This window comes from Metarhizium robertsii, assembly GCF_000187425.2.
Source record: "Metarhizium robertsii ARSEF 23 chromosome Unknown MAA_Scf_3, whole genome shotgun sequence".
In the NCBI taxonomy this organism is placed as follows: Eukaryota; Fungi; Ascomycota; class Sordariomycetes; order Hypocreales; family Clavicipitaceae; genus Metarhizium; species Metarhizium robertsii.
Window position 1 is genome coordinate 4,196,289 of NW_011942171.1, and position 19,011 is coordinate 4,215,299.

The 19,011-nt window shown below is 51.8% G+C and overlaps 5 protein-coding genes across 5 annotated transcripts; 3 read left to right on the forward strand and 2 right to left on the reverse strand.

Moving 5' to 3' along the window:
• Nucleotides 1-17: 17 nt before the first annotated feature.
• Nucleotides 18-1,505, forward strand: MAA_09328 (vacuolar calcium ion transporter /H(+) exchanger; the record flags this gene model as incomplete). Its single annotated transcript, XM_007827326.2, has 3 exons — nt 18-440; nt 503-586; nt 663-1,505. 3 exons carry the CDS (start codon nt 18-20, stop codon nt 1,503-1,505), a joined length of 1,350 nt encoding a protein of 449 aa, XP_007825517.2.
• Nucleotides 1,506-1,648: 143 nt separating this feature from the next.
• Nucleotides 1,649-3,030, reverse strand: MAA_09329 (Calcium/proton exchanger superfamily; the record flags this gene model as incomplete). The annotated part of the gene is made up of 4 exons (XM_007827327.1): nt 1,649-1,682; nt 1,736-2,544; nt 2,595-2,678; nt 2,743-3,030. 4 exons carry the CDS (start codon nt 3,028-3,030, stop codon nt 1,649-1,651), a joined length of 1,215 nt encoding a protein of 404 aa, XP_007825518.1.
• Nucleotides 3,031-4,568: 1,538 nt separating this feature from the next.
• MAA_09330 (P-type calcium ATPase) lies at nt 4,569-8,552 on the forward strand (the record flags this gene model as incomplete). Its single annotated transcript, XM_007827328.2, has 5 exons — nt 4,569-4,661; nt 4,712-5,455; nt 5,557-7,452; nt 7,508-7,890; nt 7,943-8,552. 5 exons carry the CDS (start codon nt 4,569-4,571, stop codon nt 8,550-8,552), a joined length of 3,726 nt encoding a protein of 1,241 aa, XP_007825519.2.
• A 1,593-nt stretch (nt 8,553-10,145) lies between these two features.
• Nucleotides 10,146-13,894, reverse strand: MAA_09331 (Mitochondrial substrate carrier; the record flags this gene model as incomplete). Its single annotated transcript, XM_007827329.1, has 3 exons — nt 10,146-12,534; nt 12,604-12,862; nt 12,919-13,894. 3 exons carry the CDS (start codon nt 13,892-13,894, stop codon nt 10,146-10,148), a joined length of 3,624 nt encoding a protein of 1,207 aa, XP_007825520.1.
• Nucleotides 13,895-15,309: 1,415 nt separating this feature from the next.
• MAA_09332 (alkaline ceramidase family protein) lies at nt 15,310-16,271 on the forward strand (the record flags this gene model as incomplete). Its single annotated transcript, XM_007827330.2, has 3 exons — nt 15,310-15,389; nt 15,446-15,519; nt 15,625-16,271. 3 exons carry the CDS (start codon nt 15,310-15,312, stop codon nt 16,269-16,271), a joined length of 801 nt encoding a protein of 266 aa, XP_007825521.2.
• Nucleotides 16,272-19,011: the final 2,740 nt, after the last annotated feature.

The following is a 19,011-nucleotide window of genomic DNA, read 5'->3' on the forward strand; positions in this document are numbered from 1 at the left end:
AGTCAACACTCCCAACGATGCCCGGCGCCGATAGCCACCCACAGCTCGCAGCAAGCATTCGAGCTCGACGACGTGCCATGGCCGAAGGCAGGGCAGCCGCAGACGACGCCGAGGCGCCTGAAAGAGACGAGTCGATACCGCCCGTCGCCAGGACCCAGTCCATGTTTCTGCGGATGCGGACAGAAACGCATTACCAAGAGATCGCGACTCTGCTGCAGGAGCTCTACTCCAGCCCGACCAAGGCGCTCCTGGTGTTTGCTCCCGCGGGCATAGCGGCGGGCTTTCTGCGTCTTCACGTCGTCGTCGTCTTCGCCCTCAATTTTATCGCCCTCGTGCCTCTTTCCGCCCTGGTTCTCTACACCATTCTCGCATTTACCGCCGACTACGCCCTGCTCGGCGGACTGCTGCGCGCCGTCTTTGGAAATGCTACTGAACTTACGGTACGGACGCGAGGACCCGGCAGCGTGCTTTTTTCGTCGATTAACTCTACTGCGTTTTCTAGCTCGGCATGTGCGCTTTGCTGCAGGGCAAAGCGCAGCTCGCGCAATGGATCATGATTGGAAGTATTTTGACATATTGCCTCTTTGTGCGAACTCCCAGAGCCCCCATTCCGTCTTCGTGCCAACTTGCGGGCTGCTGCTGACCAAAGGAGCACTGCGCAGGTGCTGGGCTTCAGTTTTCTCGTGGCTAGCTACGGGAAGAAAAAGGAGCCCTTTAGCAGAACCCGGACCTCCATCATGTCGTCCCTCGTCATGAGCGGTTCGATCTGCCTCGCGATCCCGACTGTGATTGCCATGGCTGTCGAGGAGAAGCACCACGCCGACAAGGTCAACAGGGACCCTCTGTTTCTGTCGCGCGCCACGTCCCTCGTCCAAATGTTCCTGTTCCTGGCATACCTTGTGTTTCGCTTCCGAACGCATAATCGCATCTTTCCCCGGAACCCCAACGCCCCTCGTCTCAGCAGGACCAGTACTGGCGTCTCATCTGGATCCGGGTCGAGCCGTGGATCTGGCCCATCTCATGTGAACATGACCCTCGTGGGTCTGGGGGCTCTTGCATTCACCGCCCTGTGTAGCTATTACCTGGTACGGAGCTTGGCTGGAGCTACCAAGGCTCTGGGCGTGTCCGAGTCCTTTGCGGCGCTGGTCGTGGTGCCCCAGGCCGGCAGCTTGATGAAGGCGGTTACCATCATCAGGCACACTCGATCCAGTGCCGATGCGTTGCCGAGTGGCATGGGCCGTCTTGACTTTGCCATCCGTTCCATCATGACCAACGTTTTCGACACGGAGCTCTTCATCCTGCCTATGCTGGTCCTCCTTGGCTGGGCGGTGGGCGAGCCTATGAAACTGAGTTTTGGACTTTTCGAAGCCGTCATATTCTTGATGGCCATCTTGACCATGACGTACCTGGTACAGCATGGGAAAACAACGTATTTTGAAGGAATCATGCTCATGGGGACGTATGTACTTTGCAACAAGTCGACGCCTGCTGCCCGGGTTTGCTAACATTGAATGTCCACTAGGTACCTATCTATTGCCATTGCGTTATATGTCCGACCCGATGTTACCAAAACCAGCCTATCTGCCTTGGGAATTCGTCGTTTTTGAGTGTCGACAAGATTCATGGCATGTATCGGGATTAGAAGCAGTCATGTAAAGTAAGCCGCCATGATGACAACGTAGCTGTAGATGGAGATTAGCAGTGTCTAGTTAAGCAGAAAATCGGTACCTCTTACACTGCTATGAGCAATGTCCCGTGTAAAAAAGTATAATGCTTGTCTTGGAGCACTTGGTTGACCATGATGACTGCCAAAAGGAGAATGTAGGTTTGCGACGGCTCAAAGTAGAGATCCACGGGTAGGCGTAGTATCCATCCGATGACTACCAACAACGGCAAGACAAACAGCGATATCTGCAGGATGCTGCCGATAATGACGCCAATGGCAAAGTCAATCTTTTGATTCCTCGACGCGGCCACCACCTGTGCCAATTCCGAAGCGTTGCTCGCAAGCGGCATGATGATGATGGCGATGAAGGTTTTGGAAATATTCAAGGCGCGCGAGGTGCCATTCAAGGAATCCATAAAGTTTGTCGTGCATTTGGCGATGAGAAGCCCGGACACGAGCAGCGTCAGCGCCGCGACAGCAATATCCGACATGGAGGGCCTATCCGTCTGCGAAACCTCCTCGGCAGCAGCCTGGCACGGAGGCAACGAAGACGGCAGGACATCATGGTGCTGTTCATCATCTTCCCCATCCTCGTCTTCGTCTACAAAAATGGACGAGTGCGTCTTGAGTTGAAAGTACAGGTAGGCGACGTAGACGCAGAGAAGCACGAGGGCCGTGGCGCGGCTAAAGTTGAGCACCATGCGGCCGAGGTCTCTCTCGCCGCCCGACTTGGAGGCAAACGTCGAGTACAGCGCTGCCGGGAGAACAAGCGCCACCGTGGTGATGATCATGAGGGTGGACAGGGTGTCGGCCACGGCTGAGTTGACGTTCAACACGCCGGTGCCGCGGGCCGCCGTGATGAAGCAGCAGCCTTGGACCTGTTGTGGTCGTTAGAACAAGATCAGGCCGCCCGTGGGCGTTGACGAACCAGGAGAATGTCCGAGAGGATGCTGCCAATCATCATGGACTGCGCGAGCCGCGGCTCATGTCGAAGGATGGCGAGGATGCCCACCTGTCGTGTGTTTATTAGTCGCGAGGCTCTCATGCGCCATGTGTGTTGCGTATATACTACTCACAATCAGCTCGACCGTGTTTCCAAAGGTCGCGTTGATCAGGCCGCCTATCAAGCTGCCCCATCTGTCGCCCATGGTGTCGGAGGCGTCGGACAGACGGGCCGACAGAGGCATGATGGCGAGCACATTGCTCAGCGTGACGAGCGTGTCTGGCCATCGTGCCCAGTGTGCCGCGAAGCCCAACGGCACAAACACCAGCAACGAGTCGGCGTGGGAGAGCCGCGCCAGCGTGGTCGTGGCCGCCCGCCGGATTGTCGATACGGGCTGCTGCGGCCGGTTGCTGGTCTCCATTTTGCGTTATGGCTTGGCGAGCTGTGCCCATGGATTCTAAAATGTATACCAGACACCAGACACAAGAAAAGTCAGTTCCCGTCGGGCAAAAGCTTGGGAGACGGTTGGCGTGGAGTGGCCGTGCCACGGTCCTTGGGGGCTTATGTCCCGCTCACCTCTTGGACGGGAATCAGCCGGGCCAAGGCTGGCAGTTCAATGTTCAGTCGCCGGCGCAGATGACGGGTGCACATGGGCCATCAATGCTTTTCAGACGACATACGGAGTAGTATGGACGGACCATCCTTGTCTCATCGGCAGCACTTGAGGTCTAAGCCACCATCGGCCCAGGCAGCACGACGCCTGTTACAGGTGCACCGTCGACATCAATGATGTGTGAAGCTGAGCTGTTCTGGCAAGGTACTCTGTACATTCTCCTCCGTGAAGGAAAATGAGGCGTTCCAGGGGTTTTCCGCGAGTTACATTGCTTGATGCGCGAAAATGCTAAATTATGGATAGCTCGAGCGGGCGTTGGTTTCGCTCAACCAACTCGGTTCCAGGCCGCAGCCATGTTGCCATGGTGAGTCCATGAGGTCAATACAGATCATGGCATGCGGCTGGGGTTTTGACTTGAGCCACCCCGCGTATTAAGCTCTCAACTACTTAAGTACGCTATGCCGTACTCCATCCTGTGACTTGACCCATTCGACGCTGCCTTGCCCAAGGTCTAGCAGCCCGTCCGTCCCCACACTTGCCGAAGTATGGGTCGTAACCCGTTCAGAAGCTGTCCGGTCGGTCGTTGTCGTCCTCATCATACAAGACGTCAAGTGGCTTGTGGGGCCAGATTGGGCCGGAAGTTGTCAGCCACAAACAAAACTCCACAGCTGTGAGATCAGCTACAGGCCTTGTGCCGGGCTGCCGGTGTCTGGTTGTAAATGACGGGGGGTGTCTGGTGAAACCATACAATTCATCACTCGCAGCTCTGTTCCTGCTGCCGAAGCCGTTGTGGGACGATTGATGCGACCTTGCCAGACTGCGTCGTTGATCCTTCAACTAATGCCCCATGCCAAAAAAAAAAAGGTCAAGTGGGAATCATGACAATGCTGATTTTCTCAGTGGCCTCACGGCAGCCATGTTCATCGCTCGGCAGGCCAGGACAAGCCACGGCGCCTCGTCATTTGACTTGGCCATGGGAAGCCAATGTTCACATGAGGGCGCAACGGAGTGGTCGACGTCGTCTCCACGAGCCGCCGACCCCTCGTCTCTACTCCATGCCACTTAGCTTCCGCGCTTCCGTCTGGTCCTTCCATGTCCTTTTATACCTGCACACTGTAACCGACTGCTCCCTTGGTAGTTTTTGCACTTGTCACGCCACCCCAGTACCTTGGACACGATGCGCGAGCACCGCCCCTGTCTTCGCCTCTTCGCAATCACCTGCGCATCGATCCAATAAAGAGCCGGGCCTCCTCGGATGAGTCGCCGTCGCGGGCTCTGTTTTCCGTCTCCAACCCCTTGGGTAGCTGACAGATGCGTAGCCGGCTCGACGTACCAGGAGGAGTGCAATGTTGCCCTTGGCTGGCAGCTATGGCGAGGAATCACCAGAGACCGAATTTCCGTCACGGAATAGAGCTCCTACAATAGCAATACACCCTGCTGTAAGTTTGTGCGCCGGCCATGGTCCATACGGCGTCTAACGCTCCATCAGGACGAGGTCGTTGCTCAGAACAGCCATCTGCAAACTCCGTCTGCCTCGTCTTCCGGCAGGACACCTGATCGTCAAACAGCTCTCCAGATACCCGTGATAGATTGCGCAGATGTAGACCCGGACAACACGTCGGCCACGACAATCTCACCCGTCTTCTCCGCCATGAGGACCTACTCTGCCTCGTCTTGCAGCACCTTCCCCGTCCACGGCAGGTCAAGTAGTCGGCGCCTGTCCCATTCTAGCACGTGCGGTGCGCCGTTTCTTTTGTCGCCAAAGGCCTTGGCCGAGACCATTGCTTCCAAGAGCATAGCGGAGCTCGAGGCCCTCGGCGGACTCAATGGCCTGGCTCAAGGTTTGCAAACTGATTTATATGCCGGCCTGTGTGAGGACGTATCATCGTCTGATGCTGGCCGCCCGTCACTGGAGCAAGGGATACACGGGCCACATCAAAGTAGAGTCGAGATATACGGTGTCAACAAGATACCGCCAAAGAAGACAAAGGGCATCCTCGAGCTGATGATGCTTGCGCTGAGCGACAAGGTCCTGGTTCTGCTGTGTATTGTCGCCGGCATCTCATTGTTCATCGGGGTATATCAGGCTCTGTTCCAACCACATCTGCCCGGGCAGCCGAGGATTGAGTGGGTGGACAGCTTGACCATCATGGCGGCCGTTCTCATTGTTGTAGTAACAGGGGCAGTCAACGACTACCAAAAAGAGAAGCAGTTTGCCCGTCTCGTCAAAAAGGTACGTACATCATCGCTACCCGTTTGTGCCTCGGGATGTGTGTCTTGTCCCTGGCCGACGGCGCATCGAATGGCTAGGAACAATTTCTGACCATACCGTAGACCGAAGACCGGGTTGTGGAAGCGATACGTTCTGGGAAGAGTACGGAAATATCTGTTTTCGACATACTCGTCGGCGATATTCTCCACGTCTCGGCCGGCAGTGTGATCCCGGCCGATGGCGTGCTAGTGACGGGGTTCTCGGTGCGGTGCGATGAGTCGTCCATCACTGGTGAATCGGATCACATTACCAAAACGCCTTTGAATACTGCACTGTCAAGACTGGACATTGGCGAGGTCGCCAAGGATATAGACCCATTCATGATCTCCGGGAGCAAAGTCTTGAAAGGAATGGGCACCTACTTGGTCACCGGAGTTGGAGTCAATAGCATGTATGGCCGACTCAAGATGGACGTTACCGAGAGGACGGAAGCCACGCCGTTGCAGAAGAAACTGAGTGACATAGCGGACAGGATAGCCGTGGCCGGCGTGACCGTCTCTGTTTTGTTGTTTGGAGTCCTTGGCATCGAAATCCTCGTTCAGCTACCGGGCTCTGACCGGTCCTTTGTTGAGCTTGTGCAGATGTTCCTCAGGGTGTTCATGATATCAATAAGCATCATTGTTGTTGCCGTTCCCGAAGGCCTACCGCTAGCTGTAACTCTCGCTCTCGCAATCGGCGTCACAAGAATGCTCAAGGACAACAATCTGGTCAGGGTTCTCTCGGCGTGTGAAACAATGGGCAACGCAACCGTGGTGTGCTCTGACAAAACCGGAACGCTTACCATGAATAAAATGGCTGTCGCAGCTGGCTGTGTTGGATTGGACGGCTCGTTTGATGACCTGGGACACCAGGTAATGGAGGAGAATCCGAGTTCTCCAGATGAGCGTAATCAACCGTGCTACTCCGGCCTAGGGAGTTCGTCGTCGCTCGTTAGATTCCGGTCGTCGGTCGATCCGCTCGTTCGGGACGTCTTGATGCAGTCAATCTCTACGAACTCGACAGCATCAGAGGGGGTAGTAGATGGAATAGCGACCTTTATTGGATCCAGCACTGAAGTCGCGCTCGTCACCTTTGCAAGAACGTGGCTGGGTATGCAGCCATTGCAGGAGGAGCGGGCAAATACGCACATCGTACAGGCCTGTCCGTTCGACTCTAGGAGAAAGTACATGGCTACTGTGGCCCTCCAAGCGAATGGCCTGCACCGATTGTACTTGAAAGGTGCTCCTGAAGTCATCTTGCGAAAATGCGACCGAGTCTTGTATAATGCAACCCTACCGCTAACCGAGGATGCAACCCTCACCCCTGAACGCTACCAATCTCTTCTCCAAATCGTCGAGTCCTATGGAAGGCTTACACTACGGACCATCGGATTCGCCTACAAGGATATTGTCTGCTGGCCACCAACAAGCACATCGAGCGAGGATGAGATGTGGGAGCAACTTCTTACCGGCATGACATTCCTGGGGACGCTAGCGATCCATGACCCTCTCAGACCCGAAGTTACCAATGCCATAGCGCAATGTGCCCAGGCAGGAGTGTCGGTTCGAATGGTTACGGGTGATAACATCCAAACTGCGCGCGCGATTGCGCGAGAATGTGGTATTTTAACCGATGCCGGGATCGCCATGGAAGGGTCCCAATTCAGAAACCTGTCTGCATCCGAGATGTACGATCTTCTCCCCAAACTACAGGTTCTTGCTCGATCTAGCCCCGAGGACAAGAAGACACTTGTCCAGCGACTCAAAGAGCTGGGCGAGACCGTGGCCGTCACTGGCGATGGGACAAATGACGGGCCGGCACTACGGACGGCAGACGTGGGCTTCTCGATGGGGATATCCGGCACAGACGTCGCCAAAGAAGCATCGTCTATTGTTCTCATGGATGATAACTTTTCTTCTATTGTAAGCGCTATTGAGTGGGGGAGGAGTATTAACGACGTGGTGAAGAAGTTCCTCCATGTAGGTTGCAGACTGTCACGACATCAAGATGGTGTAAACTAAACGTTTTGCGTAGTTTCAGCTCACGGCAAACATCACCGCCGTCACGCTCACATTCGTATCATCCGTATCCAGCGGCACAGGCGAATCCATTTTATCGCCTGCCCAACTGCTTTGGATCAACCTGATTATGGACACGCTAGCAGCGCTGGCGCTTGCGACTGACCCGGCAAATCCTTCTGTCCTTCAGCGCGCCCCGGATACCAAAGCCACGCCGTTGATATCGATTACCGGGTGGAAGATGATTATCGGACAGGCGATATACCAACTGCTCGTCATGTTCGTACTCGATTTCAAGGGGGCCGATCTTCTGAAGCTCGTGAGGTCAGACGAGGCGGCTACGTTGGAGACATTTGTGTTCAATACCTTTGTATGGATGCAGCTATTCAATCTATACAAGTGAGTCATTCAATTCACCCAACAGCAGATGGTAGTACTAATCAACCTGCAGCAACCGCCGTTTAGACAACAACCTCAACATTTTTGAGGGCCTGCACAAAAATGTCTACTTCATTGTTGTCAACATCATCATTATCCTGGGCCAGGTTCTCATTGTGACCATTGGTGGAATCGCACTCTCAACAACGCCGCTTTCGATCAAGGAATGGATGATTTCGATCTTTCTTGGCGCACTGTGTATGCCTGTTGCTGTCTTGCTTCGACTTCTTCCCGACGACGTGGTTGCAAGCGCATTCGGGCTACCGAGGGCGTGGCAAACGTGGTTCCGCAAACGATCGCCCTCGACGACGCTGAGCAACGCAACGTGGCTTTCGACGGTTGACCACATCCGCTGCGAACTAGTTACGTGTACGCAGCCACGGAGTTCCCGGCTGCGGCGCCTGATTCGCACCTCGTCAAGGGGTTGGGGGTGGTCCAGTTCTGGAGTCGAATCCGAAAGAGGGCATTCTGATAATGAGAGAACACCACTACTTCAAAATCGAGATGCCGACGTTATTGGCAGTAGAAGAGGCTCGGTGTGTGCACCGTCGGTGGTCATGGCTGGCATGGTGGCTGGGGGAGTTGGGGGACTGCCTCGTGTTGAGCCTCATAATGATGCGTAGGCATGTTAGTGGGCGTTGGCTTGCTTTAGAATATACCACTTTGTTTTGTATAAATCGCATCTGTACTTGCTGCCTTCTGCCGCAACCCTGGGTCCAAATGTCTGACCGAATGCGCGGCTTACGTGGTCGGGGGTCAATTTGACTTGGCGGTGCAGACAGACCAGCAAGCAGAGGATGATATGGCTATTACAGCGACTGTGTTGAACTTGACTGATCATTTTTTTGTCTACCTGCAATAAATTATAGAATTTGGTTTCGCAGAGTGAGATTCGCCCAAGAAAGTGTCCAGGGCGAAGACTACGCCAAAGCGGCGGTGCAAGCAACGGCCAAATTTTGCGCCGCGCCATTATGAAAAGAACATGTTCCAATTGCTGGACGTGTACCAAATCTGTCTGCTTTATGCCCTGTTACTTTGGTAGTGTGCAGTGCAGCAACAAAGGCACAGCAACTCTGTGGGGTGGTGTACCGCAAGTACAAAGTTCTGCACGAACACACGCCTACCCTGCGTATCTAGAGTCCATAAACCGAGAATATACAAAATTCCCCCGATTGTTTATAAGATGGAGCCGGAAAGGCAGACCGGCCACCGGATGCCAACACATTCCTAATCATGCGCGGATCCGCAGTGAACTCGGAGCCTTCATTCATGTTTAACTGTTGCACAAGGATTTAAAACAAGGCACTGAGCATGCCGGACTCATCAATGATCCACGACCTGAGGAAAGTCCAATCAACATGCACAAGACCCCGTTTCCCAACTGGTGTTTATCCCTGGCTCCAACCAAACTCACGATTTATTGTCTACTGAATACCTACTACATTTGACTAACGGATACCTCAACTTCATCACGGGAACTACTCTTGGTGACCATCCGGTTGTCAAAGCAAAGAGCTCACTGACACACCGCCTGGCCTGGACGAGTCGGCTGATCCAAACGACTTGGGAAACCATGGAGCCCGTATTGGTAAAACGAAATAATCTGACCTCGAAGAAGGCCGTAAAAAGCCAGCTCGCAATTACATGGAACGACCTAAAAAACATGTCAAACTTCAAGCGCAGCTCGCTGGCTTCCAACGCGTAGCGGAATGTCCTGACAAGGACATATTCAATCGTCAGGTCCAAAGTTTAATTGCCAACAAATACGGTAGAGACCACCACCCAGTTGATGCTCTCGAGGCCTTTGGCGAATACCAGACAAACGTCAATTCATCTAGTCCAACTCATTCTTGTCCTTGGTTTACGGTGAAACAGTTCCCAACAGTACACTATGCTCCCTCTCCATCATCAACCGACAACCATTTACAACTCCATGATTAAAAACTACCCGGATAACAAGCTGGGTTTGAGTCATAACTGTAAGGATGCTATTTCGGAGAAATGGGCAATTCCGCTATTAGTTCTTGTATTCTGCATTCCAGACGCCTTGCAAACTGAGCAGAATAAGAAATAGTTATGAATGCCCGAACAATAAAGGGGGGAAAGGGGATTGGTGTTCTTGAATACTTCTCAGTCAATGTCTTTTTACTGCCCGATGAATCAAATCCACTCAAAACATCTAGATCAAGAGTCTTTTGACTATGCGTTCCAGCTCATCAATCTTCTGGGAACTTGAAGAATATAGCAGGGAAGATGACGTTGGCTTGTGGAGCATCTTGCGCATTGTCATTTGCCTGGCCCTCTTGTCTCAGCATTTGCTCTCTGGCAGCTTTTAGCAATGATGCCAGAGGGTGTTCCTGGATGCTGATAGATGTGAAACCCTGTAGCGCTTCCTCACAGGCTCTAATGCTTTCGGCAAGTTTCCCTTGTAAATAGCAGCAGCGAGCGAGATCAATAAGTGCTCCCAGTCGATCAGGGTGATAGTTTCCACGTCTCGACTCCATACTCTTCTGCTTTTCAGTGACTTGACGCAGCATCTCTTCCGCTTCAGTCAGTCTGTCTTGCTGCATAAGTATGCAGGCTAGAATTTGACGGCCAAAAAGGGCACCGATGTGGTTCTCACCCAGATTTCTCTCGGCAATAGGCAAGCCGACCGATATCAGTTCCTCTGCCGCATCAAAGTCGCCGATGCCGCACTTTACAATTGAGTAATTGGCCATTGCTAGAAGCGTTTGCGGATGTTCTTTTCCGAGCTTGGTCTTGCGGGTTTGAAGGACATGGTTCATCAAACCGTCGGCCACGTTGAAATAGTCTCCGCCGAGCAGAACCAGGATCCTGCACAAGTTTTCTTTGGCGGTCAGTGTCTTTGCATGCTCAGCCCCATGTATCTTGGTCATTCCTTCAATTGCTTCGGTATGAAGTTGACGAGACTCTTCAATGTTGTCGCGTGTCCAGAACTTGGAGACGGTTCGGCCAAGATTGTCGATTGCCTCGAGCGTATCGGGGTGCTCTGCTGTCAATTGCACCTTCATGCCAGCAACAGCTGTTCTTTGTAAGTCTAGAGCTGCAGTATACTGCCCTTGTTGCCAGAGAGTTCCTCCCAGTTTGCTCATCACCCTCAATGTATCAGGATGGTTCTTGCCCAGGAATACTGAGCAGGTTTTGAGTAATGCTTGTTGCAAGTTTGCTGCTTCGATAGATCGATCCATGTACACAAGCACATCGGAGAGGAAAAGAGTCGCTCTCCTTGATCGAGGATCGTGGGCGCCCAAGACGGAATCGCAAATCATCTTGACCTCTTCGAGCAATAACCTTGCTTTATCCCACTTGGCACAAGTAGCATAAATAAAGGCAAACTTGGCCTTCATTCGCAGCAAATCAATATTTACTGTAGATGCAGTGGTTAACCAAGAAGTCCAAGACGGTTCCTTCTTCGATACCCTGTCTCGTAGGTCGTCGCGACAAAGCTCGACTTGCTCAATGTGGGCAAGCAAGCTGATGTGGTATTTTTCAACCTCTTCTCCAACTCCTAGCGGTGGCAGAAGGATAGAGGAAGCAAGGACGATACCAGCAACGTCGGCCCAAAGTACCTGGTCTACGAGTTTCATCCTGGGCCGTTCTCTAGCGTAAATGTGGATGATTGGATGCATAACATATGTATCGTTGTGAGAGTTTCGCTCTATCAGAGATAGATCAGTCAGCTCTCTCAATGCATAAAGAATGCGATCCTCACACTCTTCGAGGCGTCCAGATTGCCGACCATCGCGGAGGAGACGTGGAATTGGGGGAGGCCCTCTGTTTTTCTTCAAAAAAGCGACGACGAGAACACTTATTTCCCTAAACCATTGTTTCCAAGTCGTTGCCTTGCATTCAGTCCCAGACTCTTTCTGTTGCTGGTCCACTTCAAGCTTGAAGTTTTGTAAGGCCTTCGAAAATATCTCTGGCGAAAGGTTTTCTCTGTGGAAAAAAGCAAAGACTTGGAGCAACTGGATGGCATCTTCAGATGCCTCAGTATTCTTCTTCTCTAGCTGCTCGTAATTCAGCTCCCAAGTTGCATATGCGTCCATTTCGTTCTTGCTTGGGCCTTTCGAGCGATTGGTAGGTCGAAGTCTATCAAAACTACGCTGATAGAACTTGAGGTAGTCCTTCATTTTACACAGACCGCTGCGAATGGCTGCACCTGCTTGCACAATTGCCAAGGCCAGAAGTCCTAAAGCTTTCGTGACCGTCATTGCGTCATCCTCAGAATCACGAGCCCATGGCGCAGGCACGCCGGAAGACCGCAGCAGCAGGCTCTTGGCCTCCTTGAAACCCATTACGCTGACATTGTAGAATTCTGGTCCCGTATTCCCGTGTATTTTCAGTGCCGGATTGCGTGTCGCTATGAGAATGTGTCCACATCTGCCCTTTGGGAAATAATTCTCCAAGGGTATTCTCGAGTCATTGGCATTATCGATAATAAGAAGCCATTTCTTGTCCGCTTTTGAGAGCCAATGTAGAGCAGCGTTCGCGTTTCGAGGTAGTAGGGCCAGAGCGGCTATGTGTTTAAAGCTGTCTTCAACTCTCTCCTCAGAGCTAGCGTCGATCCAAAATATTCCCCAAAATCTTGTTTTGGGTGCTCAATTGGTCAGATTCAAGGCATTGGAGTTCAAAGCAGGCTAGTTCTACGCATACCTGTCGCGATTTTCTTCGGCAAACTTGCAGCAGAATTGGGTCTTTCCCGCACCACCTAGTCCGTAGATCACAAAGCGGCGCTGTGCCTCAACTCTCGGGCTTCCTGACTGGATAAAGGTACGGGAAAGATCATCAAGCAAATCTTCTCGGCCCGTGAAGAGGCTGGTCACTGATTGCGGCGTCTCGAAATACTCGTTCCTGCATGGCTCGTCCGAATATCCGTCACTTTTTGTACTCGGTTGGGGCAAGTCCCTGATGACTTTTCTTGAGTCAGTGTTATACTTTGTCACAGAACGGTTTCTTTCAAGGACTGACTGGTGGAACTACCCTGGCTGGATTCGGATACAGCTGCAGACTGAAGGATCTTGGGTCCAATTTGTGCCAAAACGGCTTTGGCATACGCTCCAGCCATGGCTGCTGCGTAAGGTTGCCATTCTTTGTTTTTTCGCTCATCTCCATAATCACATACCCCGCGGATAACACCCACAGGTATGCGATTCATTGTCCCGGCAGCCTCCATCTCGATGCCGATAACTTTATACCTATCCCTTAGTTCATTGCGCTTCACTGCGTTCTTCATTAGCTTCTCTCCAGAGGCTATTGGCCCATACCAGACTCGAGTACGTCTCGACTTCGGCCGCGGTTCTCGGGCAATTACGCTGTGCACTCCGTGCTCGTTCATGTCGTAAAACACGTCATTATCCTGACCAGGGTCCATGAAATTCCCAGATGCATGCTCTCTGTGCTTGATATCATGGTAAAACGGAAGAAAAAAGGCCGCATCATTTGGCGCGTGGATTTTGATACTCCCGATGGCCGACCTGACGACAGTTTCTGTTACAGCAAGGACATGTCCAGATCGCAAGGGTTGGAAGCCTTTTGCGGCGCATTCTTTCCCTAAATCGTATGCGAATAACCCTGCGCTGTCACCTTCGGGAAGCGCGACCAATACGTCGCCGAGCCGGATGTCGCGTCGTTCAGGTCCAAAGAGAAGAGGTAACCCAGCGGCTACACCAACAAGTAAGCCAAACCAAAGGTTGGGGAAAAACCTCTTGACTTGGGCAGCCAAGGCCGCGGCTGATCCTGTACCATATTCTTGACCAGCCGGTAATGTTGCGATGACGACATTATGTCCGCATACATCGCCAGCGTGAAATACGTAATCATCCCCGCGACTGAGAGAAAATCGGCCATGATGTGAATTATCGAGCAAATGCAGGGCTGAAATGGCCTCGATCTCAAGGGGTGCAATCCATGCAATAGTGTAGATTGCTGGATCTAACTGCGCCATTGGGGAGAGTAGAAACCATGATCTAGTCAAGAGATCTAGTCAGGATGCTGTCTTGCACTTGGTCATCCGGGCCAGCTCTGACAGCCTTCGAGGGTCTCGTCTTAGGAGTCGAAGCCTTGTCTGCTGTCTCGAGGCGACGCCACCTCCCTGGCTCCTGTACATATATAGAGGCTGAGTCCTGGAACCATTCCGGTGTGAGGGAGGGGCTTGGCCATGTACCACCATGGTGTAAGATGTGCAGATGATGTCTGCTCTTCTGGTGAAGAATCTTGAGCCCCAGTCAATTTCAGCCTACCTGCGAAGGCTGGAATACGCTTCAGCTTTCCATGCGATGTCTTGCCCCGAGTCATCTGGTTTTTAGCTCCAGAAAGACCAGATGGTTCGTTTGTAGATACTATGCCGATATCGAGAATATCTCCACGTCCCAATGATGCACTTTTAGCAATGTTATGAGTTATGAGGTGGCTTGCGATGCAACCCCAGCGTCACACTATGAGCTAGCTCCATGTTCCTTGAAGGGCCGACCCCGACAACACGCCTACTGTCTTTATTTCGATTTCGATTTCGATTTCCTGTCTCTCCAATAGTACAGACGGGAGATGTTAGACGACAAGAGGTTGACCAAGATCATTTCCACGCTAGTGAAGTGACCATCTCGAGGAAAGCAAACCACAGCGCGGGTGAACCCTTTCTGTGCATGCGCGTGACGAATCCTTCGTAAAACGAATTTCTCAGCCACCCGATGAATTGCATATCCGGCCACCAATCTTGGGAGAGATCTCCCTGCCTGTTGCTTACCTGGGTGACCACAGCTGAACAAACATGGCGTACTGCAGATGACCCCCATTCCCGCCTGCTTGCTCTCAATGCCTTGTTTCAAATACCGCCATAACACGTCTCAACCAGTTTATGGCATAGATCCCATCTTAATTGGCGAAAGAAGGATGGAGAAAACATCAATGCTGCGCGAAACCGTAGGAAACGAAGTGTGGTAAAGAGGGATGGAGAGCCTGCACTGCCAGGAGAGTTCTCCACTTTTGGCAGACTGTCAATAGCTTACATAAGACCGACTCGGTGGCAGTTTGTGACTGTCACTGCAGCAGGGATGTGTCGATTGCTGCACTGTTGATTGGACGGCAAAAAGGGGAGGGATACGCGCCCGCCGCTAGATGTGGAGGCTGGGCCAAGCTGCAAATTCACCACACCAAACGGCTCCGTACATGTCCCTGGAGCTGTCTGGTACTTTTTTTTCTCGTCAAATCCAGTTTGGTCTGGCGCCCAGGTGACTCGTTCAACCCATTGACGCGCCTGGTCGTCTTCTGCCATTAAACCAGAGCCATTTCAAGATTCTATCTTTCACAGCAACGGCGCCGCGTGACACCAGTGTATCGACTGCGCTTTACGAAAATCTAGACATGGGCCATCACAATATCCGTTACGACGGCGATCCCTATTCACTGACGGGAGTTTGGGGCCCGCCCAACAGTCGCGCAAAGTATATTGACGTTCCTGAAGACATTAATCGCTAGCCTTGTGCTGACTTGCAGGCAGCTTCTGTGAAGAGGACTACATTCTGACGCGATTCTTGGCTGAATTTGTGAACTCCTTGACGAATCTTGCGTATGGTACGTGCGTTTTCCATTCGGCACGGGTTGACCAGCGTGAGCGAGCCAGCTGTGCCATCATGCCCAAGCCAAGGAAATGCCGACGCTAAAAGACTTGTTGACTAGTATATCTTGCTCTTCGATACATGTATGGCCCTGGAAGCCGTGGGTTGTTATCTCCAAAGCTGGATTTTATGAGTATCTCGCTTTTGAGCTTAGGCTTTGGGTCCTTCTTATTCCATGCGAGCCTTCGTCAAACACTGGAATTCGCCGATGAGTTCTCAATGCTTGGCCTGACCTGGTCAATGCTACAAGCCACTCTCACGCTACGACAGTCACCTTTAAGATCCCGCTCCATTTCCATTGGCCTTGCTTTTGTCTTTATCACTTTTGCAGGCTTTTACATCCAGTCGCCAAGAATCATCTACCAAGTAATTGCTTTTGCAACTGGGATACTGCTGGTTATCTTACGCACGCAATATCTATACCATTGGCTCCAGCCGGCGCCGTTTGCAAAGGCTAAAAGTCGTGATTGGAATATGCGAACCTGGAAAGCTATAGGCGTTTGCCTGATTGGCTATGTCCTATGGAATATCGACCTGGAATATTGTGCCACGCTTCGAGCCGTGAGACGGCAAGTCGGGCTGCCTTGGGCTTGGCTATTCGAGTTCCATGGTTTATGGCATGTTCTGACGGCTATTGGGGCTAGTCAATTCATGAATGTAGCAAGAGAAATGCGAGAAGAGGTTTACCTGGAGAAGAAGGACAAGTAACAGTCGCATGTGTGAAAAACAGTGGCAATGGGTTGTTATGTTAAGGGTTGTCTTGGAAAATCTCACAAGATTTTATCGCATAGACTGCGGAATATAGTCTATACATGGATCCCACCCCGATAGGGAAGAAAAGAAACGAAAAGAGTTTGAGCATTCCCCAGATGGTTCGCAAAAAAGCTGGGCTTCGTCGAAAGGATCGACGTATTGTCATCAGTCCTTCAAAGATACTACACATCCTTCGGCACTAGCGACGACCAAGGTGAGAATTTGTCTCTCTTGCCCGACTTTGACTTCCCTCTCTCCACGAGGCAATTCGATTTTGGGGAAGACCTGCACCAATCGCGCCACTGTGTATGCAACTTCAAGTAAAGCAAACTCTTCTACATGATGAGTCTCGTCAGTCACGGGCCGAAAAAAAAACAACACGGCTCTGGGGAGGACTTTTCTTACGACCCAAGCACAATCTCGGCCCTCCGTTAAATGGTAGATATGCCCATCCAATATCCCTTAAAGAATCACCTTCCCAACGCTCAGGGCGAAACTCCTCGGCGTCCTGGCCGTAGATGTCTTTACGGCGATGCATTGCATATACGCAGTACCCAACTCCCTCGCCTGGCCTTACGAGGACCGGAGACTTGCCGTCGGGCCCGCCACCTACAGGCAACGTTGTAAGTCGTATGGCCTCTCTCGAGTTGACGGGTACGGACGGATAAAGACGAAGGACTATTTCCTCATTAGACTGGATCTTGGTATTGTGAGCGGAAATGGCAAAAATAGGACTGATCAGGGCGACGATAGCATGCCTTCTTTGATGACCAGTTGGAGATATGACATGCGTCTCAGGTCTTCCCTTGTGGGCAGAGGTGCGCTTGATCCCAAGCCCGATATCTGGTCAATTTCTCTGCGCAATTTATCGAGGATATGCTGGTGGCGAGCAAGAAGACGACTGCCACAGTCAGTATTCGACATATCTCAGTGGTGGAATTCGCCATACAATGTCCAATGAAGACAACACGCTGTTGTATCGCGCCCTGCAAGCAAAACATTCAAACACTGGTCCCGGAGAACCCGTGGGTCTCTTGTTTGCTGCATGAGAGCCTCCACAAACACATAAGTATCGGCGTCACGATGCTCTCCTTTTCCTCCCTGGTCTGTCTGTACAAAAGCCTCCAACGCTTTTGCGATGCCTTTATCCATGAAATCGTGACACGTTTTGCACGCATCCCGAAAAGCCTTGTCATTGAGCAGCCAGTAGAATGGGCCCAAGCGTCCGCGGTGAGACAAATATTCTTGCGACAAATTGAATGCTTGCGCGAATTTGGACTCCTGACCAGCCACTTGGCCCCAGTCGGAGCTGTTGACGGAATTACCAAAAAGCAAAAACATGGTTGTATCGAACGTCAGCTTGAAAAACAAAGGCTGGAGGTCGACTATTCCGTCACCGGGAATCGATTCGATGAGATGCTCGACACATTTTTTAACCTGTTCAAAATTGTGCACTCGGTTTGACGCAAACTGTGGCCGAAGCAGCTGCCGCGAGTGTCTCCAAGCTGCTCCATCCTGTGTGAATATACCGCTGCCAAGAACGGGTTGAAAATTCGGGGCACGCAATCCTAGGCTATAATCTGTGGTTGTGGCATCAGCCCCGACATGTTTGGATGTTTTGTTTGTGACGGATGGTCGATACCATTGAAATTGGTGGACAGGATAGCCTCAATATTGGCCGGGTCAACCGTGTTGACGCCGCGTCCACCCAGCAAATTCTGCTGGAAAGTGGTTCCCGATTGCTCTACTACTTGTAGAAAATAATGCAAAATCTGCCCTCGTCTTGCGTATGTAAATGCCTTTAGCAGCAAGTCTAGCCCCAAGGGCCACTTGGCTGACCAAGGCCGCAACGGTTGGCATCCACGCTCAGATGCAAATCGCTTCTCGGTCTAAAATGGTCATGGAGAGCAGTGTCAGTGCTAATTACGCGGGCTTTTTCTTGATTGTGCTACCTCTTGCTGGACACGCCGCTTCCAGATCAGCCATACTACCACCACCGATACCAACACAGCGACACATCGGGAAACAGGTCCAGTGGTCGTGAATTGCATCGCGCAATGGCTTGGGCGAGATATGATGGCTCCCGATGACAAATATTGGTGTGAAATTCGGCCGTCATGAAGCAGTGGCCCGGGTACAAGGAATGGCTTAGACACAGAGAAATTGGTCAAGGAAAGAGGGGAAGAAAGAAGGAAAAGGAGAAGTAAGCCCTAGTTTGCGCCATTACCGTATTACGGTCGCACAATTGTTTACATGCATGGAAGCGGTCGCCCTCTCCATGTTTTTCAGCCTCGTTTTGATCAGACCAGACCGGACCCGGACCCGGACCCGGACCCCAGCCGTCTGCTGGTATGGAAAGGCTAGGGCAAAGATAAGGATGGTAAAATCGTGCTCTATTCTGATCGTCTTGTAAAGCCTGGGTAAAAGGCTAGAGGAAGAAGAATGTGCAGATGGCTTTTCATCCGCACGCGATCACGTGAGACCCTCAACAGCTGAAACAATATATTTTGACGACTATACCCATCAACTACTTCAAATTATCTGCTATTCGTGTGAATATACTCCAGACCATTAAGCTCTCTAACGTGTCTGGGAAGTGTTCCGCGGCACAACCTCAAACACTTCTACAGAGCAGAATCTCATGCTGTCCCGTCCATACTTGAGAGTAAGCGTGACCTCTAGGCCCTTTGGACCA